This window comes from Prionailurus viverrinus, chromosome B2, assembly GCF_022837055.1.
Source record: "Prionailurus viverrinus isolate Anna chromosome B2, UM_Priviv_1.0, whole genome shotgun sequence".
In the NCBI taxonomy this organism is placed as follows: domain Eukaryota; kingdom Metazoa; phylum Chordata; class Mammalia; order Carnivora; family Felidae; genus Prionailurus; species Prionailurus viverrinus.
This window is the reverse complement of record NC_062565.1, coordinates 111,159,016-111,186,836: the sequence shown is the minus strand read 5'-3', so window position 1 is coordinate 111,186,836 and position 27,821 is coordinate 111,159,016. Positions and strand designations below refer to the sequence as shown.

At 37.5% G+C, this 27,821-nt stretch overlaps 1 protein-coding gene across 1 annotated transcript in view; it reads right to left on the bottom strand.

Annotated features, from left to right (window-relative positions):
* Nucleotides 1-27,244, bottom strand: part of CLVS2 (clavesin 2) — a 64,425-nt gene extending 37,181 nt beyond the window's left edge. The window contains exons 1-2 of the mRNA XM_047860165.1: nt 26,824-27,244; nt 15,359-15,533 (exon numbers count right to left, since the gene is read on the bottom strand). Coding sequence (XP_047716121.1) covers nt 15,359-15,533; nt 26,824-27,212 — 564 coding nt within the window. The 5' untranslated portion in view covers nt 27,213-27,244. The remainder of the gene's footprint in view (nt 1-15,358; nt 15,534-26,823) is intronic.
* Between the last annotated feature and the right edge of the window lie 577 nt (nt 27,245-27,821).

The following is a 27,821-nucleotide window of genomic DNA, read 5'->3' as shown; positions in this document are numbered from 1 at the left end:
AGCTTATCATACAGCTGAGAACAGTGAGGAGAAATATGTATATTAATCACATCTATACCAGTCTCTTCATGTGGTTTTAGTAGAAAATATTTGTGATATTCCCAAGAGTGAAAATCTCAAGAGCCTTACACCACAGGAGGAAACTGATGAGTTCCACATGCCATAAAGCACCCATACTTATTATAATCATATTTGACCACTATCTTACAGTCTGGAAGGACAATGGTAGGGGCTATAAACTTCTAAGAGAAAATTGCCTACAGTTTGTCTTAGAAACTGGGAGGGGGGGTCTTTCTTCTCACATAATTTTAGTTGGTGAGTTTTGTATGATCTGCCAAGTTAAGCTGATTAATTACATTACATAAAAATAATATTTCAGTTTAAAGGAATAACCTTCTTGTTACATCAGTTTGCATAGATTCTCTTCTGGAGCACAGGGCAAGAAGTACATGGCCAGAACCGATTTAACCAACTGCCTTTTCTGACTAGGTATCATGCCAATCTCTCTCATATTATATCTTGTTTAATTCTCATAATAATACCAGGTGGAAGGTATTAATCCCATTTTTAAATATGTAATAACAAAGACTGGGATCAGTTAAGTCGTCTATCGAAAATTGAAATCTGGATGCAGCAAAGGCAAGATTTAAGTCCAGAAATACCTGATTCTAAAATCTGACCTATTCTGGCAATTGTCGGGAGGAGACGATTTTGCTTTCAACCATATACCTTATCACTGTTCTCCAAACAGTGCCTTCTAGAGAAAGCAGATAATCAGAACATGACTCTCCCAGCAGTTTGCTTGAGTGAAAGAAACTGATCTCTTTCTTCCTTATATGGTCTCATGATGAAATACAAATTATAGCGTCACTTCTCCTAACCTAAATCCAACTTAAGAATGGTTCATGTTCTTTTTTTATTATTATTATTATTTTTAGAGAAAGAGAGGAAGAGAGAATGTGTATGTGCATATGTGGGTAAGGGGCAGAAAGAGAGGGAGAGACAGAATCCCAAGCAGGCTCTGTGCTATCAGTACAGAGCCCCATGTGGGGCTCAATCTCATGAAATGTGAGATCATGATCTGAGCTGAAATCAAGAGTTGTTCGATTAACTGACTGAGCCACCACCCAGGTACCTAAGAATGGTTCATATTCTTAAAATTAGGTTATAAATAACATATGGGAAACCTCCAAGAAGAAAAGAAAGGGAAGGCATAGTTCTAATTCCAATGCCGATATATGAGCTTCCAGTAAACAATGCCCAAAACAGGAGTTAAATAATAAAGGAAAAGTCTTAAAAGGAGAACCTTGAGCCACATAAAAAATGAAGCCTTAATTCAAACACATAAACCATAAGACTCAGGATAATGAAAGAAATATTTACTTCTGCTGGGATTGTGACCTATTCTAGAGGTAGATGGGCTTACTTTAGAGGCAGTGATAACTAGAGAAAATCAAAACTGGAAAGCATAAAATTACAAACCACAACAATGGAATTCCTAGGAGCTCTCCATGGTGCTACTCAATTCAGCCTCAGCCACTTTTGATGATTTTTATGCAGTACTGACGTCACCTTAGCTCATCTTTGGGTTAAGGTCTTTCCCAGATCTAAAGATTTATAAAACTAGAAAACAGCCTTATATTTACAAAACTAAGATTTACAGCAGAGTGATTGGACTCTTCTTTCACTAACTTAATCACATCTCTAAGTTTAGCACATAGCAGTAACCCGTTATGATGCTGACCATCTACCTTGGTTGAGATAGCAGACCTCAGTTACCACTAAATGTAGTTTGTTTGCCAATCCTGTAGCAATACATTATTGTCCTGTGTGGAGTAGAATATGCTTTCCTTATCCATATTAGCAGAGATAATGGGCTGACCTGAGGCATCTCTTTGAAATCTTTTGATGGGGCACCTGGGTGGCTCAGTCAATTAAGCATCTGACTCTTGTCTTGGCTCAGGTCATGATCTCACAGTTGGTGAGTCTGAGCCCTGTGTCAGGCTCTGCATTGACAGTGTGGAGCCTACTTGGAGTTCTCTCTCCCTCTCTCTATACCCCTACGCCCTTGTGCTCTCTCTCTATCAAAATAAATTAAACTTAAAAAATAAAAAAAAGATTCTGAAATCTTCTTTTGAAACCAGGTGATAAAGCTGTCTATCTGTCTGAATCACTACCCAGTTGCAAATAAACCCAGCTTTCTGCGCTTCAAAGTTTTAGTTTAAGTAGGCCTATACTTATTTATAAAAAACTGTAAGTAAGTATATTCTTTAGAATTTTGATTTTGGAAATAAATTTATTCTATATTTCACCTCAGAAAAAATATCTCTGGGAATTTAGATTGGAAAACATAATAATAACAACAAAACTACTACCTCATGAAAGAATAATTTCTCTCTAGACCTATATGTAAAAGTAAAAATATGATGCCTCCTGAACTTTATTTCTGTCATTCTGTGATCATAAACCTGATAATGACTGGCTTTAAGGCATTACTTACAGGCATTTAAAAAGACTTTAAGGCATTATGGAGCTTCCAAGTCAATATAGCAAACTGAATGAGCTCAATGTCCTCACCTCCCTCTATAAATTTAAATGATAGTAAACAGTTCGAACAATAACAAATTTATAGAAAATTTACACAAACGCTGTAAAAGAGGCAAAGTAACATTATTAAATCAGGTATTTGATAAAATTTTAAAAGATGAAAAATACATGGGGGTCTGACTTCTACTTCAAGAAGATGGGATAGTCATACTTTTCCTTATTCTTCCCATTAAATATAACTTTAAAAACTGGGCATTATATGTAAAACAAACATAAGAAGACTATGAAAGTAGTTTCTAACCAGTTAGAAACTGTAGGACCCAAAGAATGACCTAGGTGAATTCCCTGTTTTGATTTTTGCCTTATATATTTCAGACTTAGAGCTCAGGAAACTGGCACCTGGAAATTCCAATAGGCACAGACAAAAAAAGGCCCTAACAAAAGCTTGCCCTCACTGGGCAAAGGACCAGGAAAGGTATACTCACAACATACAAAGCTTTTAGGCAACAGCTACTTTACTCCAGCTGTACACCACAGGGAAAAGAAAAGAGAAGAAAAAAAAAGAAAAGAAAAGAGAAGAAAAGAAAGAAAAGAAAAGAAAAGAAAAGAAAAGAAAAGAAAAGAAAATCATGTGACCTCACCACCATCCACACCAACAAAGGGGGAGAGGGAAGCCTGGAAGTGGCACATTTCCAGGCTGTTATGAGGCACCCCATCCCCCACAGAGTAATGTCAAAGCAGGTTGAGTGAGCAGTCAGGACTTTCATTCTCTATTCTATCAACATTAACACCCTAGTTGTGAGATGCTATAGTATTTTTACAAGATGTTATCACTGAGGGAAACATGAGATTTCTCTGTACTGCTTCTTACAACTGCACATGAATCTACAATGATCTCAAAACAAAATTTAAAAGTTTAATAAGAAAAAATACATGTGATCATGAAACATTATGATATGCAGAGGATTAAGACCACAGACATAAAGTCCATGTTATAGAAATAAAAGAAAAATGATCAGAGAAAAATTCAGAGGAAAGAATAATAAAAATGTTTCTTTTTCTAACTAAAAGGAACAATAAAAAGTTTCATTATGATCTGGTAGACACATAAAAGATCTGCTCCCAAGAGCATGCTTGCAAATGCCAAAGGTGAAGAAAATCCTAAAATCTTTTACAAAGTGTAGATACCTACAGAGCAACAAGGGTTTATCTGAAGCCAGCTTTCTTATAAAAAATAATGGATGTCTAACAACTATGAAATAATGATTTCAAAGTTCTAAGGGAAAATTATTTTGAATTCACATTTCTATATCTAGCAAAACTATCAACAAATGTGAAAAACAGAAGAAACACATTTAAGAGAATGCAAATACTCTGCCATTTTACCTCCTCTGTACTCTTTCAGGTAAAACAAACCAAGAAACAAATGAGGCATATAAATTGCTAGCCCTTTACCTAGGCAGAACTAGTCTGGTACAGAGTCATATAATGAATTGTAGGAAAGATGCATTTATTCCATTGTGCTTGAATGTAGCAATTAAACTTCCTTGAAACACTGTCTAATTATCACCTCTTACTTTCAGAGAGCACAAGCAAACATTTAAAAAAAAAGTTATTTTAAAGACTCAGTTTTCTAAAAGAGAATACAAGATATCCACCATTCCTCTTCTTCCTATGATCACAGCTAACCTACATTTCTTCACCTCCTTTATAGTTATGGGTGTCTACTTGGCTGTTTTTTCTAGCCAATAAAATTTTAAAGAAAGCAATGTGCACTGTTTTCAGGTCTGTCCGAAAGAAATATATAATGTGTGTTTCTCCATGCTTTTTCAACCTTTAGGGAAATAGAATGGAATGGAACAAAGTGACCCTGAAGACTATACCTAGAAAATGGCAGGACAGTATGGTGGAAGGAATGTGGGTCATTAATTCACTAGGAGAAGCACCTTATTGGACTGCGTGGCACGATGTTTGAACCAATGTACACATTTTGATCTGTTTGTTATAGCAGCTATTAGTACCTTATGTAACTACCTCATATTCATTCACATCTTAAAATTCCAACTAATTGGGGCTTTGGAAAATGCAGTCAACTTTAAGCTATAGAAACACACTGTTATTAACTGTGCATCAAATAGTATTCTAGGAGGCATTCCTCTTATGAATTTATTGTGGTTTCTCTAACTGCAGCTCTTTTCAGAATAGTTATGATGAAGGATAAAGAGTATTTTATTTCCAGATAAATCTTAAGAAAATATATCAAATGGGAATGCAAACTGGTGCAGCCACTCTGGAAAACAGTATGGAGGTTCCTTAAAAAACTAAAAATAGAACTACCCTATAACCCAGCAATTGCACTACTAGGCATTTATCCACGGGATACAGGTGTGCTGTTTCGAAGGGACACATGCGCCCCCATGTTTATAGCAGCACTATCAACAATAACAAAAGTATGGAAAGAGCCCAAATTTCCATCGATGGATGAATGGATAAAGAAGGTATGGTGTATATATATATATATATATATATATATATATATACACACACACAATGGAGTATTACTCGGCAATCAAAAAGAATGAAATCTTGACATTTGCAATTATGTGGATGGAACTGGAGGGTATTATGATAAGTGAAATTAGTCAGAGAAAGACAAAAATCATATGAATTCACTCATATGAGATGAACATAAGGGAAGGGAAATAAAAATAATACAAAAACAGGGAGGGGGACAAAACAGAAGAGACTCATAAATATGGAGAACAAACTGAGGGTTACTGGAGGGGTTGTGGGAGGGGGGATGGGCTAAATGAGTAAGGGGAACTAAGGAATCTACTCCTGAAATCATTATTGCACTATATGCTAACTAATTTGGATGTAAATTTTAAAAAAAGAAAAAAAAAGAAAAAGTATAGCAAGAGTGCTACCCATGGAAGAGACAGAAGAATCACGTACCTCCATGATTTGGGCAATATGGTACCAGAATTTTAAAATTTACAAAAACAAAAATGACACCTCAATTTGATATTCAAAAAAAATTTGATTTAGATGTCCATGAAGTTATATTTATGAAGGTAAAATGGCTAAATATTTGAAAAATAAGCATGTCAATTTTATCAACATCTGTAGGAGAATCTGATGACACTAGGGTCCTAATATTTTCCCAGAATTATTTAGTAATGACTGACAAATAAAAATTGCATATATTTAAGGTACACAGCAGATTATGATACATACACACATTGTAAAATCATTGCCATAATCAAGCTAATTAACATATGTTTCACCTAGCATAATTACTGTGTGTGTGTGTGTGTGTGTGTGTGTGTGCTAAAAACACTTAATGTCTACTGTCTTAGCAAATTTCAAGTATACAGTATACCACTACTAACTATAGTCACCATGCTGTACATTAGGTTTCCAGACTTATTCATCTTATGACTGAGACTCTGTATCCTTTGGCCAGCATCTCCCCATTTCCCTCATCTCTCCGCCCCTGATAACCACCATTCTATTCCTGTTACTATGAATTTGACTTTTTCTAGATTCCACGTATAAGTGAGATCATGTACTCATTTGTCTTTCTGTACATGGTTTATTTCACTTAGCATAACGTCTTCCAGGTTCATGCATACTGTTGCAAATGGCAGAATTTCCTTCTTTTTTAAGGTTGAAGAGTATTCAAAACTAATTTTTTGAAAGGATAAGTGAATGTTCATTTTGCAGTTTAGAATTGAAGAGAGTAAAAAAATAAAGTGCCATTGGGGAAGAGGGATATATCAAGATGCATTTGCATTGATACTAAAAAGAATAAAAGAGAACTTGCACTTACTCATCTTTTTTGTTCTCTAGTTAAGGACATGTCTAAACATAGCAAATAAAATGAAATGCAGAACAGCTCATATGGTTCGTTCAGTTTTTCATTACAGATAATTACTTTCTATCCATTTATCATTATCTCACTGACTCAGACCAAAAGATTGCTATTTGCTTCTTTCCATTTTGTCACTGCAATTATTTGGCTATTTGAAGCAAGATGATAAGTAGTCTCTTCCTCAGTAGTTGAAAGTGTACACGTAGTAAATTTTATTGATAATACTCTCTAAGTCAGTAAATACGTGTTGAATAACTCAAGAGCACCAATCTCCTCATTTTTGTCAAAGTTGACACCTACTTCCTACAACTAGACATTTTAAACAGATTTAGCTGCTAATCAAAAAATAAACAGCAATTTTGAGGCACCTGGGTGGCTCAGTCAGTAAGCATCTGACTTCGGCTCAGGTCATGATCTCATGGTTTGTGAGTTCAAGCCCCACGTCCGGCTCGGTGCTGACAGCTCGGAGCCTGGAGCCTGCTTCAGATTCTGTGTCTCCCTCTCTCTCTGCCCCTCCCCCGCTTGTGCTCTGTCTCTCTCTGCCTCTCAAAATTGAATAAATGTGAAAAAAAAATTTAAATAAAAAATAAACAGCAATTTTAATACAAGAAAAGATAATGATATATACATTTATATATACATGTATGTGCTGTGTGTGTGTGTATGCATAGAATTAACCTAGCCCATTATCAAAGATTATATAATCCTTAGCTTGCTTGCTGAACTAAATATTATATATAGCTTTTACATGCCTATTGTCAGCTTTTAAAAAGACTTCCAACGTCCTACTTCTGGGGACTAAACCTCTCAGCCAAACCACCACATTATCACACCATGAAATAAAGCAACTTCAAGGGTTTCACTCATTTGTTTTAGGTTAAGTAACAACTGAAAGGAAGCACACTTAGCTCAGACAGCTATGCATGTGATGAAGAAAATGTCACTTTTTTTACCCACTGCCCTTGTCACTGTTTCTCAATATGGTTCTGCCTGTGCATACACAATGTGGAAATAAACTCTCCCACCTTCAGGCTGTCTGAATGAATGCAGTTCATAAATCTGTGTTCATTTTTTAAAAGACAGGCATTGTTTCAGCCCTCTTCTATCAATGCACCATAATGCTGCCTTAAGTTTACAAGGTAGCTTGAATGCAAGAGGTTTCTGCTGCTGTCCAAAGCACTATAAGCTTGCAAACTATTGGCAGGTTAACAATCATTGCAAAGAACACTGTTGCAAAGCACAGAGCCCTTTTGTTTTATTAGGAATTCCTAATTAACTCAATATCTCACTGAGTTCTTTTTGGATATTCTCTCTTAACCATTCTACACACAAACACACACACACAAACACGTGCAATTTGGAAGCTGCCAGAAATTGTAGGTAGGATTTGGAGGACTGCACAAACTAATGCTGGACTGAAGTTAATGGGGCTCGTCACCCGCTAGCCTTGGACAGTGATGTTCCAAGTCATTAGCATGTCTTCTGTTTTTGGCAAGCTCCCCCTGGTAGGACTGGGCTTCCAAACAGTCAGAGCCAGAATTTGTAGCAGCAGCACTTTCTGCCTTCCACATGAATGACTAGAGCTCTCAAAGCTAGCAGATTGGTGACTGCTTCTAACACTAGACCCTTTAGACAGAAGAAAGGGCTGCCATTAGGTACTGTGAATTGATTACATATTCTTTATTCTTTCACAAGTCCTACTTATTAAGGGCTCTTAAAATATCTGGCACTGATTTAGGCATTTTGCGATGGCCCTTACATCTGAGTCTTAAGTAGAAACTCAAAGAGCTATTCAGTTCCTTGTTACAGCCAACCCCCCTGACAGCAAGCTGCGCCTTGACTACATTATGTACTTTTCAGCAGATGGAGTTTGGGGATTCCTGTGAAATTGTGAAACAAAAGCACTGAGACACAGGAGAACAGAGCTGGGAGGGAATAACAGATAGATATATCCAAAGAACAACAAACAACACAGGTAGGGTTAGGATAAGTTAAAAAAAATGACAAGAGATTCTGGATTCGTAAGAGTTTGATTTTTTCATTACTAAAGAGTTTTAAGAATGCTAGTATTTTAGAAAAATAAAGCAACAATGACAAAAAAATATTAAAAAGGACATTGCTTCACTGTAAATTCAAGCAGTCTAAGCTGTGCCAGGTATCTCCAAACATTTCATGTTTTAATTGGCTTCCCAGGGCTACAAGTCACATCCACTTAATCGTGTATTGATTTTCTAAGATGCTTCCTGTTACTATGACTACCCCAATCAATGAACTTCTTATAAGTAGCGAGATAATTTTCTTTCTTGTTTCTTTCCAATGAAGTCTGAATAATTTATTTCCACAAAAATATCTGATGTTGCTTCTCATCTATCAAGGAGCTACATTATATTGGTAATATTGATGCCTCTCATTTGTTTATTTATTTATTTATTTAATATTTATTTATTTTTGAAAGAGAGAGAGAGAGAGAAAGAGAGAGAGAGACTGCACACATGCGAGCAAGGATGGGGCAGAGAGAGAGGGGACAGAGGATCCAAAGCAAGCTCTGTGCTGACAGCAGAGAACCTTATGAGGGCTCAGACTCACAAACTGTGAGATAATGACCTGAGTCAAAGTCAGACACTAAACTGACTGAGCCACCCAGGTGCCTCTGATGCCTTTCATTAAAAAAAAAAATTAACAACTCAGGCAACAACAGATGTTGGCAAGGATGTGGAGAAAGAGGAACCCTTTTGCACTGGGAATGCAAACTGGTACAGTCACTCTGGAAAACAGTATGGAGGTTCCTCAAAAAATTAAAAATAGAACTATCCTATGACCCAGCAATTGCACTACTGGGTATTTATCCAAAAGATACAAAAATGCTGACTCGAAGGAGCACCTGCTCCCCAATGTTTATAGCAGCACAATCAACAATAGCCGAATTATGGAAGAAGCCCAAATATCCCTAGACTGACAAATGCATAAAGAAGATCTGGCATATATACACAATGGAATATTACTTGGTGATCAAAAAGAATTAAATCTTGACATTGGCAACAACGTGGATGGAACTAGAGGGTATTATGCTAAGTGAAATAATTCAATCAGAGAAATACGAATACCATATGATTTCACTCATATGTGGAACTTAAGAAACAAAACAGATGAACGTAGGGGAAGGGAAGCTAAAATAAGATAAAAACAGAGAGGGAGACAAACCATGAGAGACTCTTAAATACAGAGAACAAACTGAGGGTTGCTGGCAGAGTCTTGGGTGGGGGATGGGCTAAATGGGTGATGGACATTAAGGAGGGTACTTGCTGGGATGAGCACTGGGTGTTACATGTAAGTGATGAATCACTAAATTCTACTCCTGAAATCATTATTACACTATATGTTAACTAACTTGGATTTAAATAAAATTTTTAAATTTTTAAAAAATTTAAAAAATATTTACAGATTCTGCACAGAGAAAGCATACAGAATTATCTTGGACCAAGATCATGAGTGGCTTATCAATCTGTGGATGTGTTGATAAAAGTTCTTTTTGGCTATGAGAAAAGTTCCTTTCACTTGGGCCTTCATCACAGGGACTGAGAGGCTGACAATCACTCAAAGTGGATGCTCACTGGGAAGAAGAAAGTGGTTCTGCCACTAGGAGTCAAAGAAAGTGCAAGGCCACAGGCCAGCCATTTGTGACTTCGTTAGTTAGAATTGTGCTCTCTACCCCAAGAAACAAATTGTATATTGTGAGGATTTTGGCATGGGGGAGGGAAGTCACTCTAATCTGAGCCTACCCACTTTTTCTGAAGCACAGCCCTAGAAACAATAAAACAAGATTCAGGAAACACATTGGTCTTTGGAGTCAGACAACCTGGACTCAACCCTTCATGTCAGGTGAGAAAAATTGGTTAAGTCTCTTAAACTTCTTGAAGTTTCATTTGCTGTCCTATAAAATGAGATCAACGTAGTTACCACCCAGTAATATGGAGGCTCTCTAAAATTTTTTTTTATGTTTATTTTATTTTTGAGAGAGACAGACAGGGCACAAGAAGGGGGGCGGGGGGGAGAGGGAGACACAGAATCTAAAGCAGACTCCAGGCTCTAAGCCGTCATTGCAGAGCCTGACATGGGGCTCGAACTCACCAACCATGAGATCATGACCTGAGCTGAAGTTGGTGCTCAACTGACTGAGCCACCCAGGTGCCCCAGTATGGAGGTTCTCTAACTCTAACTTCTCTATCCTTCTATCAAAGTCCATTCTTCTACTTGAGACATCTTTCCAAAGCAGAAGAGTGACCAGGTCACTTTCCTGTCCCAAACCTCCCCAAGTCTGGAGAAACACAGGCCAAACCACATAGGGTGCCATCCGCCACCCCACTGAAACAGTTCTCAGCCAGTCTTTCTTTGCTCATCTCTGATCATTTGCCTCAATTCACTTCTTGGTCTAGCTTCCTCAAAACAGATTTATCACGTAATTTTGACCCCTTACAGCTGTGTGTTTGTTCAAAACACCTCCCCAAAGTTTTCCTGTCTGACAGGTTCTTCCTGTCCTCATCCACTTAGTAAACTCTTGTTCATCCATCCAGGCCAAGGATATCCACATATTTGCTATCTTTCCCACTGTGCCTGGAGTTTCTCCCCCAAAAAATAAAGATTAATTTTCACCAGGTGAAACAATTTCGTTTTTCATTTGGTTTCCAACATGAACAAATATTTTATTTGGCGTCTAACGTGAAAATATCTAGATGTTACTTAACCACACAGTGAAGTGATAAAAAAAAAATGCAACCTGTGTATTGAAAACCTGAACACTAAAAGCAAAATGTGATGTTATTCAGATTCCCAAAGTCAATCAACTTTAAGTCTTCACAGTCTAAGTAGTCACTGAATTGTAAGAAAAACAGCACACTTGCAGAAAAATATGCCGCCTGACAAATGAGCTTATCCACATCAATTACTTTGAGCATTGCTATCACCTCCTAAGCAAAAGATGTATCATTTCTAATTTAATACTCTAAAATTGGTATAAGTGAATGGACTGAGATTCAAACAAGGTACGTCATTTGCCCAAGTATTTAATGTGTAGCATTGTTGTCATCCAAACCCGGGTCTATCTGCCTCTAAAGACCATTCTATTTCCACCCCTCTGCATTATCTTTCTATTGACCTTGCACTTTGATCATAGGTGGATCTTAAAAGCAATGGTCTATGTGTCTTTTTCCCAGGTGTCAGGTGCTATCTCTAGCCAGATCACTCAAAATCCTCTTTTGCTTGAGAAAAGGGGGGCTGGTGTGTGAATTTAGAAAGGTTATACAATCACTTGAAAAGGAAAAGAGATGGGGCCTCTTCAAAACACAATTACATCATCCTATTAATAACACACCTAATTAAAGTAAGTTTTCTTCCTGGCACTAGACCCATTGGTAGCTTTTCTTATTTTTGGTTCAAGTACCTTGAATATTTGTTGTGTTCGCCTAAATAAAAGTAATATATTATAGCAAGATTATAGCATGGTATAAATTCTCACTGAGTTGTTACAAAATATCCTATCTCTTCATTTTCTTGACTAGGTTCATTGGAAAGGGTTTACTATTGTGGTAGTGGTGGTGGTCTTGATGAGGGTAGTAGTTGTGTTTAGCAACCTGACATTGTGTATATATCTTACTTCAAACTTTTTTTTGGACTTACATTAATCTCAAAAAAAAAACAGTTTAAATTGATGCTTAGAGTGAAACATGTATCAATACGCAATAATATGTCATACATAATATATGCAAAGTAAAACAGAGTCACGATTACGAAAGCCATAAAAAAATGTTACTTCAGTAGAAGACTATGAAATGCCCCATGCCCCAATGAATGGAACGTTTTTAGCACATCTTATATTCTTATTCAGAATTGCTATTGTTTTTAGATCTAGATATAGAAGTAGTCATAGATACAGACAGAGACAGGGATACAGAGCATTTAAAAATCAATCTGAACTTGAGAAACATCTAGTTTAAAGATTAGTAACAAGTCAAATTTATTCCCAGAAAGAGTTCCTTTAGGTGGCTTCCCAGTTGGCAATTAGAGGAAATCAACTCTCTTACTCAGTCTGGGTCCTGGGAGAAAGGTAAGGGGACTGAAACATTTATGGGAAATAGAAACAAGGCGGGCAGCCAGTACAAGGGATCCTTCCCTCTCCAACACAAACACAAAGATTTAAATTGACGGTAGCTCCTGTTGTGCTGACACTTAGCACTTAAAGAAATTCTGATAGTAGCCATGCTTATAGGGAAGTTCCCAAACATGTCCAAGTTGTCAGTTTTCTCTCCTGGAATGGCTTACAATGTTACTATTAAATGACTCCAAAAACCATGTAAGTTGGTAAATAGCAAGATACTGAGTCTATCCTGAGATGCTTTTTTTATTTTCAATTGCTTACAAATAATATGAGTTCTCCAGTCCTTCATGTAGCTGAAGGCCTGCCTATCCCTAGTGCAGAAAGAAGACGACGGCAGGTAGGGGCACCTGGGTGGCTCAGTCAGTTGAGTGCCAAACTTGGGCTCAGGTCATGATCTCACAGTTTGTGAGTTTAAGCCCCACATCGGGCTTGCTGTTGTCAGCACAGAGCCTACTTCAAATCCTCTGTCTTCCTCTCTCTCTTTCCCTCCCTTGCTTGTGCTCTCTCAAAAATAAATAAAACATTTTTAAAAAGCTAAAAAAAAAAAAAGAAGATGGCAGGTTAAAAAAATTATAAAAGGCTAGATTACCATTATGTGTTAAGTAGCATGGTTGTAGAAGCCATTTTCTTTACAAAGTGACACTTTATTTTTTTTAAATGTTTATTTTTGAGGGAGAGCAAGTGGAAGAGAGAGAGAGAGAGGAAGAGAGAGAGAGAGAGAGAGAGAGAGAGAGAATCTCAAGCAGGCTCCTAAATTCAGTGCAGAGCCCAACGTGGGACTTGAACTCACCAACCGTGAGATCATGACCTGAGCTGAAATCAAGAGTTGGATGCTTATCGGGCTGGGTCACCCAAGCACCCCGCAAAGCGAAGGACACTTTACACACTGCTGACAACAGGGTAGAATCAGGAGTGATTCTACATGATATACACATTTCCAAACATGCTTATCCTATGTCCTCTCCCAACACCTATTATCTATCTCTATGGAGTTTTAAAAAAGGTGTTGTTGAAGAAAAGGCAGCAGCAAGTCTGACTCACCAAGAGCAAGTCAGGAAACCTGCATCAGGAAAAACCTATATAGAGAAAAAGGATCAGTGTGTCTCATTCACTTCAGAGGCAACATCCAAACTGTGAATTCAATTTGGTGATGATGTCCTGCTGCCTGGAGAAGAGGACCATTTTTATTGAGTCATCAGCCATCAGTCTAGGTGCCTACAGACACAGTCAGAAATTCCTATGGAGCAGAGGTCTGCATGATTTTGGCTATTCAACATAAAAAAATAAAGTTTGACCTTCCAGCCTAATGAAAGACAAAGATATAATTAGTTATTTTAAAACGAGTGGTGGGGCGCCTGGGTGGCGCAGTCGGTTAAGCGTCCGACTTCAGCCAGGTCACGATCTCACCGTCCGTGAGTTCGAGCCCCGTGTCAGGCTCTGGGCTGATGGCTCAGAGCCTGGAGCCTGTTTCCGATTCTGTGTCTCCCTCTCTCTCTGCCCCTCCCCCGTTCATGCTCTGTCTCTCTCTGTCCCAAAAATAAATAAACGTTGAAAAAAAAAATTTAAAAAATAAAAATAAAAAAAAATAAAACGAGTGGTATTTTCAGTGGTAAAAGTTACAAAAATTGACTGTTGACTTGCAAACCTCTAAAATGCATGTTGAATACACGGAAAGTAAACAGTAAATAATATCACTGAAGAGTAACTTCTCAAATCTTTTTTAGGAATTTAAAATTTATCCCATAAATATTGTATACAAAGTACCATAAAGCGAACTACAGAGAGCAGAAGGACATCCTAAAAGTTAAAAAGAAATTATCAGTAGTAGGTTTATGACATGTCGCTAATTAATAATTGATTTTCCATTTTATAATTCCTAACCAGGTAAGTGTCATTCCCTGGAAGAAGCACCATTCCTATATAAATTCTATGTGATAGGCTTTCCACCAAAAACAGCAACAACAACAACAGCAGTAGCAGCAGCAGCAACAAGAAAATCCCCAATTAAGTCTAGAGAAGTAATTCAAAACAGTTATTCCAAATCTTAGATATCAAAATACATACTGACTGATTGCCTTTCTAACAGCTTTTTGGGCAACACGAAGGTATTAATAATCATATCCTCAATTCATCAGGTTAAATTGAGTAGTAAAGCAAATAGTTCCCTAATTAATTAATACACACAGAAAAAGAAAGAGAAACAAAACAAGAAAGCTAAATAGCTAATAATTAAAATCGAAAATGTGCTCTTTGTTCTGCTTCTCAAGATAAAAATCTCCAATTGGCACCCACATTTATGTTTAGATGTAGTAAGATTTGCACTCAGCATTACAAACTCCCATCTACGAAAAGGCCACATCTTTCAACTTTCCTTCTATAATCCTTTGTCCAGTTACGGTTTTAGTGCTTGTGCTTAAAAACTATTTTTTAAAAAATGTTTTTATTATTCTTTTTTTAATTTTTTTATTTTTAATTTTTTTTTAAGTTTATTCATTTTTGAGAGAGACAGAGACAGAGTGTGAGCAGAGGAGGGGTGGAGAGAGATGGAGACACAGAATCCAAAGGACACTCCAGGCTCTGAGCTGTCAGCACAGAGCCCGACGCAGGGCTCGAACTCACTAACTGCGAGATCATGACCTGAGCTGAAGTCGGACGCTCAACCAACTGAGCCACCCAGGCTCCCCCTTTTATTATTCTGTAAGTAAGACATTTCGTCATTCTAACACATCAGATGAGAGAAATCAAACGTGAAAGACTGAGAAACTGGGTAATTTATAAATCTTTACCTGAAGGCCTTCAATAGCCAGTCGCAGCATGCTTGGTGTAAGTTTGGAGGCTTGCTTGAAGGTGAAGTTACTCCAGTCTATGATCAAAACAAATCCATTCACTTGAAGCTCAGGATCTTCAATCATAGCTTCTAAAGAAAGTAAGATGGCACGCAAAATATCCACCAGTGTGTACCTATCAGCAATAGAAATGTACTGCATTAAATTTGACAACCACTTTCACCAAAACTATAGATAGTGTTTACCACACTGTAAATTTCCTTTAAGATACCTCAGGAGTCTTAAGATTATTTTATTTAAAAATCTTCTCCTAAGAGGACATTTATTTACTGCACTCAGGGGACATATTAGAATTTAACATGTATTCTACCAAACCAAACTAAAATGCTTTTGAAAACATACACTGTTTCATATTTTACAACCATTTCTTTACTTCCAGCCCTTCCTATGATTTTCTAAAATCTCATTTCGACTATCCTGAAAACTAGGCATGGTAGTTTTTTAAGCAGCTCAGGAACACTCTCAGTAATTCTAACACTTGTACCTTCATATTTCCAAAATTTAAAAAAAATGAGATTTGAAGAAATTTCACCAATAAACAAGAACACTAGGGTTAAATAACACTAGGATCTAAAGCTGTCAACAGATTTTAATTACTTGTACTGAGTTTATGTCATAAAGCTGCAAGAAAAGAAAGGTGATTGAGTCTTGATCTTTTTCAGCCTTGCACTTAGCACAGTGCCTGGCACATTGGAAGAACCCAATGAATGCTCTTTATGTTGCTGTAAAATGGGAGTAGACTAGAGCACAAGAACACTGATTGTGGAGTAAGACACAGCCTCAGTGAAGGCAGCAGAAAGAAGAGCAAAAAAAAAGGCAAATTTGAGAAGTATTTTAGAGATGAACTTGTTAAAATTTGATACTTGATTAGATGCCGAGACTAAGATTAAAGGAAGAGTAAAAGATGACACACACAAAGATTTTCTAGCCTCAGAGCCTGAGTAAATGGTAAAATCTTTAATCAAAATCAATAATGCAAGAAGAGGATACCTTTGGGGATAGTTGGAAATGTAGAGTTTAGAATAAAACCCATTGTATGAGAAATATGTGGTACACTCAGAAAGATATATCAAGTAAATATCTGAAAAAGTAGATCCTAAACTCAGGAGAAAGCTCAAGGGTGAAAATTCCAGAGTCAAAAACATACAGATCTTAAGTTCAAGTAAGTGAAAGGGTAATGTAATCAGAGCTGAGAAGAAAATGAGATAATTATTCAAGAAGGAAATCCCAGCATTTCAAGAGGAATCACTGAATTTATGAAAATGTTAACAATTTCAATTTTTGAGCAGCCTGCATTTTAAGTTTTCTCCCCTCATATATTCAGGTGGACATGTCTAGGAAAAGCTAGAGAAATAAATCTTGACCTCAGGAAACAAGTGAGATGAAGAGGATTGCTGGATTAGGTGAGTGGAAGTAATGGGCTCACCAGGAAGACAGTATGAGACGGTGAGTACATATGAGGGAGTAGTTCTATTTTTACTTCTAAAAACATTTGGAGGCAAATGGAGAAAGCATAGTAATTCAGAAGGAACTTCAGGTGATTTTTCACTTGCTTTGGGTATCATTTCCTCATCTGTAAAATCAGTAGTTCGGAATAGAATCCCTTTGGGATCCCAACATTAATCAAGCATGGTGTCAGAAGACTTCAAGATGGAATTCCTTCCCTGTCCCTCATTAGCTGTGTGGTCCAGGACATGTCATTGATCTGTAATTCTGAGCCTCAGTTCCCTAATATGAAAAATGGAAGTACCTATTATTATCTTACTATATCTCACTGGCGATGGTGGGGTGGGGGAAGCGGGGAGGAGAGGAAAGTCAAAGACATGATGCAGGTGAAAGCACTTCCATAGTGCTAGGTGTACAGAAAGTGCTCAGTAAATGTTGGTTGGAATACATACAGAGCATGCTTTTTATTGTAATGGTAACCATAGACATAGTGTACTAGGCAGGATATAATCAGAACTGAAGGCTGTTTACACTTAAAAATTATTGATGAACATGGGGCGCCTGGGTGGCGCAGTCGGTTAAGCGTCCGACTTCAGCCAGGTCACGATCTTGCGGTCCGTGAGTTCGAGCCCCGCGTCAGGCTCTGGGCTGATGGCTCAGAGCCTGGAGCCTGTTTCTGATTCTGTGTCTCCCTCTCTCTCTGCCCCTCCCCCGTTCATGCTCTGTCTCTCTCTGTCCCAGAAATAAATAAACGTTGAAAAAAAATTAAAAAAAAAATTATTGATGATCTTTAGATAACTTATTCTTATAAAAGGCAAGGATCAAAAAATTATTTTTAAATCTTTGGAAAGTATACAGGCTTTTTATAGGCCTAAGGATATAACATCTCAAAATACTTCCTGAATACATAAGACAATAAAACTTTGTGTAGAGCTCTGTTACCTATTTGTCTTTAAATCTATGAAATATGTATGGCTGAATGCCTTTATTTGTCACACCATGGCTGGCCTATCTCCTTTATAAATATAATGGCCTAATTTAGTGTTATGACAAAAAGTCTATAGACCTACATAGACTGGAAAGATGAAGGAAAAAGGTTATATTTCTGGTTTAGGCTTAGAGCCCCATTTAAAATATATGTTCATTTTAATTCCTGAAATTCATCATAATATCATGCTAAAGTATTTTTAATTAGAAAAGCCCAATTTAGACTCTATCTCCGTTATGATCATCCTTATGTTACCTATAGAAATACCAAATAGCATTAATACCAAAATAGCAGTAAGTAACACTTGAATCTGAAATCAGCTTTGGAAGGATGATGTATTATTTGCAGTGAGAATAAACCATAGCACCAGTGAAGGCAGAATTCAAGAGGCATTTTGTTTAAAATAACACACTTTGAGTATGGTTTTCCAAAACTGAGGCCAAGTCAAGAGAAAAATTTATGCATATATTGTTATTCCAAAGGAAGTAAAACAAGGCAAATCCTATTATCAGCAATGAAGAAAAGCATGTTTGCAAAGTTTTCAAGAGTAAATTTCATCAAGTTTTTAAATTTAATATCTTGCTTCAAAAAGAGAATCAAATGATCTTTATCTAAATCATTATATGTCTAAATCAAAGAAAAGAAACATTAAAACATCTTAGCTAACTGTATTCAAAGGGCAGGTCAAAACCACTCTTGACACGCCAGTCCTCTGTTGTCAAACATGTCACATTACTACCATTAACAGCTCAGCAGGCTATTCATAAGCAGAATCTTATTACATGAGATCTTGCCAAAGTCTGTAAAATATCTTCCAAAGAAATGAGGGATTTTATATCTTCAGGAATCCTACCTTCATCCTTCTCTTTGAAATTATGTTTAGCTGTTGTACTCTACAAATCTGAGGTCACTGCAATAAATATGTTCATGTGTGAGGTTTACATCCCAACAACAGGAGCTCCACCATTTTTCTTCTTCCTTCGTATGTTGGAAGAAAGCCATAAATAACAAACTACCACATTAATGCAGCTCTTGACTCTGGATTGTGCTTTCCAAAACAGCATTAAGTAAATCCTGAATCTGAAGTCAACTTGGAGAGGATGATGCATAGCATGTAGTAAGAAGAAATAATAACACCAGAAAGGGATTTTACAACTGGGACAACCAAGCTATACAGACCATGGCTCTTGAAAGACAGCAGAGCTGCTATAATATGTAAAAACTGTATGGAGAAGACTGACACCTATATCTCCTATTTACTACCTGTACAAGCAAGACCAAGGAAGCGTGTTCTCCTGCCTCAGACCACACACAAGGATTTGGGGGGCTGACTGGCCTGTGCTCTCCTGGGGCATCCTCTACAACTTACAATCGGTGCGAAGAGCAAACTAAATCACAAACAAGTCATTACCTTCCTACTTCCCAATCTTTTCTTCCAGCCTGACAAGGAAAAACTGGCATCTTGGCATCACACTGAACAGCACAACAGCAAGCAATTTCCCTTTGTCACTAAATCAATCAGCCATTATTAAATTCTTCATTAAGGCTGCCCCTCCCCTCAGTTTTCATTAAGCCATGTTTCTAATGTCTGAAGCATTTCCTATTAGAAAGGTGCTAAGGGGAAAGACAAAGGCGAAGAATTGCCTGTATTAACGCCTCAGGGTATCATCAGTACTAAAGTTGATGAACCTATCTAGGTGTTTTATATTACTCAGTGGCAATAATAACACCTCTATCTGTGTAATCATTTAAGAGTTCCAAGGCGATTTCAAATGCATTATCTTAATCTCAAAACAAGCCCAGAGTCTCTGTGCTGGCTTTGTTCCTCTTATTTTGGAGATGAGGACACAGGGTCTCAGGGAATTTGAACAGTTTGCCCACAATCACCATAGGAGTACAGCGGGGAGCCTAGATGAGAAGCCGGGTCCTTCTGACACCTCAGTTCTCTCCACACCCCATGGTGCCTCGTACCTAGAACGCAGTCTAATGAATAGCTGATCTGCTTTTTCAGGTCTCGGCGGTATGTATGTCAGAAGACAGAGCAGGAAGTCAATACCAACGTGGCACCATGCCAGGTTCCAGGGCATGTTCCAGCCTGGCCCCAGCAGCAGGCTTTGGTGAAGGAAAGGCAAGAAGACATTCATAAGAGTCTGAATAGAAAGAGGAGAAGTCTACAAACCCTAGAGAAAATATGAACTCTGAAATATTCATCTGTCTGGCTTGTGTCACTGAGTGCAGAAGATTAGCTGTCTGAGCCTTGCTTTAGTTTTACTGCTGTGGGAGTGTAGGTGAGTGAGAACAAGTGAATCACGGAAAATGAAACATCTACAGGAATAATGTCTTTCTTTGGGGGAAAAAAGTTTTAAAAAATGTGCACCTACTGCCACCAAAATAAAATAAAGTAAAACAAAACAAAATAGAATTGTAATGGAAAAAATGCAAATGTCAGAAAGGCAACTGTTCAGGGTAGAATACTCTAAGCAAATGTCTGCTAAGTCTTTGTCTTCGGAAGATTTATTCTAGCAACTTAACTTTCTCATTGTCTATTCTGACGTTCAATCAAGATTTTGTAAATGACAGATGGCATTTTTCCGCTAGGTTTATGTTTGTCCTTAGACTTACGTTGATAGCTGTCTACACACACACAAAAAGTCTGACCAATTCACCTACTAGTTGTATGATCATGGGTGAAATATTTCACCACCCAGTGCCTCAGTTTCCTAATCTGCAAAATGTGGATGTTAATAACACTGGCCTTGTAGGATTTTGATAAAGATTTACTATGTTAATGTTTGCAAAGGACTTAGAAGAGTGCCTGGCACATCACACATGCTATAAAAGTGTTTTAAATCAATGAATAAATAAAGTAATTAATTAAAGCATTAAAATGAGACAATAAAAGGTTGAATTCAGTTAACAGAGAAGGTGATGTTCTCTTGGCACAACACTGTGTAGTCCACAGCTGCCCCTTTGCCCTGAACTTCGAGCGCAGGCAAATGGTACTCTCATTAAGCACTTACAATCTTTCTAGTAGTTATTTAATGTTTCATGTTTTTTTCCTCCCAGAGGTCATATATCTCTTGATGGTACAAAGAATATGTCATATGTCTTTATTTGCCCTGTCACCTACTAAATTTCCTTTATATAACAAATGCTCAACTCAGGTGTATTTCAGCATTTATTTATTTATTTATTTAAAATATTTATTTTAGAGACAAAGGGAGAGGCAGAGCATGAGCAAGGGAGTGGCAGAGAGAGAGGGCGACAGGGGATCTAAAGCTTGACACAGGGCTCAAACTCACGAACAGTGAGATCAGGACCTGAGTCAAAGTCAGACGCTCAACCACCTGAGGCACTTTTTGTTTTTAATGATTTGAATGGAGTACTGTTTGTTCAGTTATTTGATGTTGTAAGGACCTGACGTACAGGGACATCCTTTCCCTCATGTCAGTAGTACTGTTTATTATGTTAGTAAAATATATGTACTTGCCCTCAGTCATGTAAAAGAGCTCAACCTTTCTAAGAATGGAAGAAATGTGTTCATTGACTAAGGATAACAGTAATTTACTAACTATCGGCTTATGTTTTAAAATATCTTTAAACATTGTTTTAGAGGTATCCTGTCAGTGCAGTGTAGTAAACCTCAAATCCTTTGCTTCTCTTCAACTTTGTTTAAAGTTGTATATCTAAAATATGAAAATAGCCCAGTTCAAGTCAGACCCAATCAACATCCTACTTTAAGGTTGGCACTCTTGGTCTTTGCTGTTATTTCAAGATTATTTCACTAATTACTGTATAATTGCCCCAGTTTCTAGAGACCGTCCTATTTTTTTCCAGAGATTCGTTCCAATATTCCACTAACATTTCGCAGGACAATTTTTTTTTTCTTTCCCATTTTCCATGGTATGAACCAAGGGCATAGTCTGGAATAAGATGCAGTTTCCCAAGTCTTTGTTAGAAGAGCCTCCTTATAAGGAAGCAATACAGAGAGGTTCTGCTGGAACAGAAGTGCCATGGAATCCGCACATGCTTTTCCAGTTTTGACTGAATCTCAAAACCCACCCATAACATAGCACAATGATGTCTCCAGGGTTTGAAAGGTAAGGATTCCTGACCTTGACACGATATATAACACCTTAAAACAAAACGTTGAAACATAAATAAATATAAACTTTAATAAACTGAGTCTTCAAAAATCAGGCCCCAAGATGAAGCCTATTTTCTTTTGTTTGTTTTTTTTGTTTTGTTTTCAAGATCACTGAGTGTGAGTGTTTCTCCCTAATTATCTAGTTAATTGTGCTTGACTGTTCCTAGCAATTTTTACTTCATTTTGTTTTATTTCATAGCACACTTCCAGAGAAGAATAAAACTTCATGGTGGGATTAAAACAAATCTGTATAATCTATGTCTATCTTAAAATTTTAATCTATTATCAACCTAACCTTCTTTCAGTTTGGAGACTGACCACATTATTTTAATAAATGCGAGCAGAATCATAATTCAATCTGAACTTACAAACATTATCATTGTCTTTTTTGTGAAAATGCCACACAATAGGAACAAACAAACTACAATGATATGTTTTTTTAGGCAAATTCCAGGATGTTTGACCTGCTAGTCTTCTATCCCTTCCAGAGCTTCAATACTGTAAGTGATAATCAATGTTTATCATGACAAGCCAAACATAATGCAAGACGGTCAGTGCTTCTGAATTGCCACTATATTAGGAGTCGTTTATTTTAGCTGTATGTAATTGTTTTCTAAAGGTTATTAACCAGCTTCCAGATAAATGCTTGTTTGCTGTACAAAAGTGTAGAGGACTACTCTGAATTCTAATGAGGTAAAATGCTACTTGCATGCTGACAGCCTACGGGCCAACTATCAGAATGGGTGTCATCAGGACGTTTCAGGTGACATAATTTCCTCACGAGTGTTTGCAAGAACTACTGTCCAGTGAATTTCAACTTCTCAGATACCTGCTCTCATGCTCTAGGGTCTAAACTGTGATCTACTTTCATTCCAAACGTCCTTTTCTTAAAGTAGTATGATCCCTTCTAGCTTCAGTGTTACATTATCCTCACGTTCTGTTGTTGCAATCAAATGGACAGTTTGAAGGTATCTGTAGAGTCCTAATCAGGGCACTATCATCCAGGAAAGAAATACAGCACATGATATGTGGAAGATTATTGCATCCTAGTGATGTGGTGTAACGATTCAATTGTTTGTAATTTTGTGGAATTTGCTTTTGTTTTCAGAAATTATGTTAGACAAACTGAAAGAAATGAGATGAAATTGTATGAATCTTTACCAAGGTAGAGCCTACTCAATAAATGTAATAAGTAATCTGAGCCTGTTCTATCCTTTTGAGAAAAACCACAAATCACATTGAAAGTCATTTTGACATTTCAGTATTTTAATTATTTTTTAGATATATTAGAATGTGATAATGCTGTGAATATTATTATTTTACCTTAGTCTTCCTGAAGATTCCATGTCTCTTATAAAAGCTTTGGAAATGGTCCAATTCTTTGCAATAACCTGAAACTGACCTGCACTACATTGCAGTGGAAAGAGCCACTATTTTATTTATAGTCACCAGCTCACACACATTTACTTTTGCTAGTCTCCCGAGGAGCACAGAAAACTGTCCTACAAATTTAACATAGGAGAAAGTATATATAAGATAACTTCCTACTTAGAATTCTTTCTTTTTAATGCATAACTCACTTCAACTCAATATAGATTTGCATTAACTCTAGGTCACGTGCTATTGTAAATATAATAACATAAGACTTCATCTTTTTTGTTATACAGATCAGTTATTTCAGAGATCTTTACAAAATTTTTCAAAATTCATTAAAAAAAAATCTTGCTTTTCCCTTGGGAGGTTGGAAATAACCTTATTTCCAAATAAAGGAGACACTTTCTTCTACCTTGTTTCTGGAATTTCCCTGTGTAACCTTGGACATTCCCACCTATTGTTTCTTTAAAACAATGCTATTTTATTTTCTTTAAAACAATGCTACTTTTCAAAAAAGTTGTTGAAAGCCAGGCAATTCACTGAACAACACAAGGAAGGTGGTCCAAATCATGATCAGATGTGCAGTCTTCTCAAGAGACCCAGGTTGTTTGGTCTGGAAGGATGAGAGCAGGATCTGACTCCCAGAACAGGGAAGGCATGGGAACGAAGAGAATTTGGCAGGTAGCATGTTCACCTAACAGAACAGCAGTAAGGTAAACATCGAGGGAAGGTGACACAGACTTCTGTAGAAGTCCAGTCAGTTAAAAATTGAGGCTGCGCAGTGTGGGAAGGAAAAGGATTCAGACCAAAGGTAGGAGAAGGGCTGCTGAGACCCTGATACTGCAGAAAGGTATTGCCAGAAACTGTCCTGCAGGCTCCAGGGCAGTTCTTAGACACATATCTCAATGATAAAAGTTTACAGAGAATGTTAAGACGATAGAACTGATGATCCACTAGTCCTTGTTATTAGATACATGTAGATCTGAGATAGGGGGCAGGTAGGAATAAGGAGGGAAAGATTTTTTTAAGAATATAGGAGGAATTTTAGACAAGCTCAAAATAACTTGTATACCTTCTGTTCTTGACATTCTATAACTTCTTGATTATACCTGTTTATTTCCAACCATAGAAACAGAATTTACAAATTTTAGCCTAAGGGTCCTGATAGAGTATTTTTTTATAAGAAATAGCTTCTCATTTTTAATTTCACATGTATGAGATTTTAATGTTTAAATTATAAAAATAATTTTATATACCAATTAATAAATCATCACCCATTATGGATTTCCAAGGAGATAGATTCTGATTACTAGTAACCTATCCTTTCTATGAAAGAATGAGATAGAGAGCTATAACATATTCTTTAAATCTGGAATATTAACTTCCCATATAGAGGAGAACTCTTTCATCTTAATTAGATTTATGTCAGTGTGAATATTAGTTCACTTATAAAGATAAGTGAATAAAGGTCTGATGTATATGCAAGTTTCACTGAATGCAATCTGCCTCTCTAAGATCTTTAACAGAGAGATTTTGAGATATATTTAAATATAAAATTTCCTTAGCTCCCATTTTACTGTAGCTCACAATAAACAAAATGCCACTCTGATATATGGATTAGGTTCTTTCTTGAAGAAATTTTTCAATTTTGATATACACAATAATTGATTTGCATAACCCTACAATGTCCATCTCAGACGGGAAACAAAAATTTCTTAAAGAGAAATTGTGGCCAAATAGTGGCTTTTCTTGGTCCTTAAAACTTTGCCACCTCATAAAAAGTAGAGTGAGATCTTTATAAATAACCAAAATAAGAAACAGAACTCTATTCCCCCTCAATAGCTAACTCTAAGTTTCTTCTTAGCTTTATGATTCTTCAGGTAGTAATTTGTCTTTATATTTATCTAAAAGAAATCAGAGTAGTTCTCAGAATTACAGGGAATAGGTGACTATATAAAGAGTAAAAAAAAAAAAAAAAACAAAAAAAACACAAAACCTGTTAGGGGCATCTGGGTGGTTCAGTTAAGCATCTGACTTCGCCCAGGTCATAATCTCATGATTTGTGAGTTTAAGCCCTGTATCTGGCTCTCTGCTGTCAGCACAGAGCCCACTTTGGATCCTCTGTCTCCCTCTCTCTCTGCCTCTCCCCTGCTCTTTCTCTCTCTCTCTCTGTCTCTCTCAAAAATAAATAAAAATATTTTTTAAAAACTTAAAAAAAGTAAAACCCTGTTTAAAATATTAGCTCACATTCTGAGGTTTCAATAATCCAAGAAGCCTATCTAGAAAGCTGTAAGATCAATAAACTTTCTCAGTAACTGTAAAAGTCTTTTACAATTGTTCGTGAGATGTTTTCAACTAACCAGATGCATCAAAAGTCACCATTCACAGAACTAAAAATACACCAATGTTATAACAACCAGCTTCTTATGATTCATAGTTCTGCTAACATTTTTAAGTCCCATGAAATATATTTAGCTTTGAACTTAATTGAAACTACCTTACACAAGAGTCTTTCATAATTTTTTATATCTTTCAGTCTGAGAAAATAATTTTGACTGAGCAAGTGGAAGAGTCCCTCTCTGCATCTTGCTATTATAATGTAGATGAAATAAAAATATTATTTCCCCTCCATTAAAAAGCAATAGAGCTCAAAAGTCTACCAACTGACATATCTGAACATTTTCCACTCCCTTACAAAAGATGAGAAATCACATCAGACAGGAAACACATTCTTTAGATTAGTGGCAGGTGTAGAACACACACACCAGTCAGCCTTTATTTTCAGTGTCAGCAGGCATGCTCAGCGAGAGGGCACAACTCTTCCTTTTCATTGAAGTGACACACATCGTATTATTCCTTCATCTACACATCACCAAGCAGAAAAGTTCCCAAGCCACAAAACTACTTGATCTTGCTTGAACACCACGCTATTCTTTAAAAATAAAACTTCAGTGCTAAGAAGAGGGATGATGGTGATGGTGATAGTGATGATGAGGATGATGGTGATGGTGATGACAGTGATGATGATGATGAATTTAGTTTAAGAATTGCTTTAGGAACAAGGAGGAAAAGTGGTCTCCACTCTCAGACTCATTTTTCCATAGAACAGTAAACTTATTCAAGAGGTGAAAAATATAGCAGCTGTATTTAGAAGGCGAATGATTCAGATTGCAGCACAATAACACAGTTCTGGAAAACACTTAAAGCTGCAGTAGAAACTAGGTGCTCACGAAGCAAGAGTTTCAAAGGTAAAAAGAAAAGCCTTTCTTCCACTGCCCAGGATGTCCACCAAAACCTCATTTTGTAGTTTCAGTTTCTCTTCCCCTCCCCATGAGCCAAATAAACAAAAACACCAAAGCTGTAAAACTATGACATGACATGACTCAGGGTAAAATCCGGAAAATGGGGGAGTAAAAGAATCCCTAGCACAAGTTTGAATTTAGGATTTACCTGCTCTGATCCCAGTTGGCTGCAAAAAGGACTAGAATCTTCCTGCCATAGTGGTCCAGATTGGCCAGGCCCCCAGGGAAGCCATCTTTCAGTGCCTGCTTGATTCCAGGGTCAGTGGCCTTGAAGCTTTTGAACATGTCCAGGTTCTGCTGCCGGTACTCAAAGTACTGGGCCAGAAGGCGGAAAGCTTCAAAGTGATGAAACTTCCTGGCCCGCAAGAAGCGTAAGATGAAGGCATCATCTGTGCGCAGAAAGCCAATGTCCGGCCTGGTGATGACCATATCCCTCACCTCCTGGATGTCCTGGTGCAATGTGTCTGGGTTCTCATTCAGCTCCAGGCGAGCTTTCTCCAGGGTCTCAGGAGAGAGACCAGCTTGTAAATGAGTCATCGTCCCGCTTGTTCCTGAACCTTCCCTTCCTCCTGCTGACTGTCCCACAACAGACCTGGCCCTTGCCACCACCACACTCTGGCCTCCAGACCTCCCTGCCGCCTGCTTCCTCTTCTGTACAGGAAATTGTTTGTCTTGGCGTCCAGACCAGTACCCTGTTGCTCCTGCTTCTCGGCAGCTCTTTTGTGGGAGTACGAACTTCTTTTCCCACCGCCTAAAAACAACACCTCACTTTGGTTCCCTCTTCCCTTTCCTTTAAAGAGCTGTGGACCTCTGGCGGGCCCAACACTCCTTGTCCTTCCTCAACCCTAACAAAACACCCCTAAGCCCACCCAGCACGGTTGGCACTGATCTTGATGCTGTCCTCTTCTCTTCCAAGATGCAACAAAAACAACCCCCACGCACATCTCAGCCCCAGCTCTGTGATGCTTCTGCGGTCCCTACTGAAGGATGCGCCTGCCAGGGATAACGATGGGAATTCTGATTAATAATAAGGTGGCTCTTCAGCGCTGAGCTCCAGGGCGGGGAGAGAGCGTCTTTGCCAGAAAGAAAAAGAGAGAAGGGGGGGGGGGGATTATTTTTCCTTATGCCTATTTAAAGATGTTATTC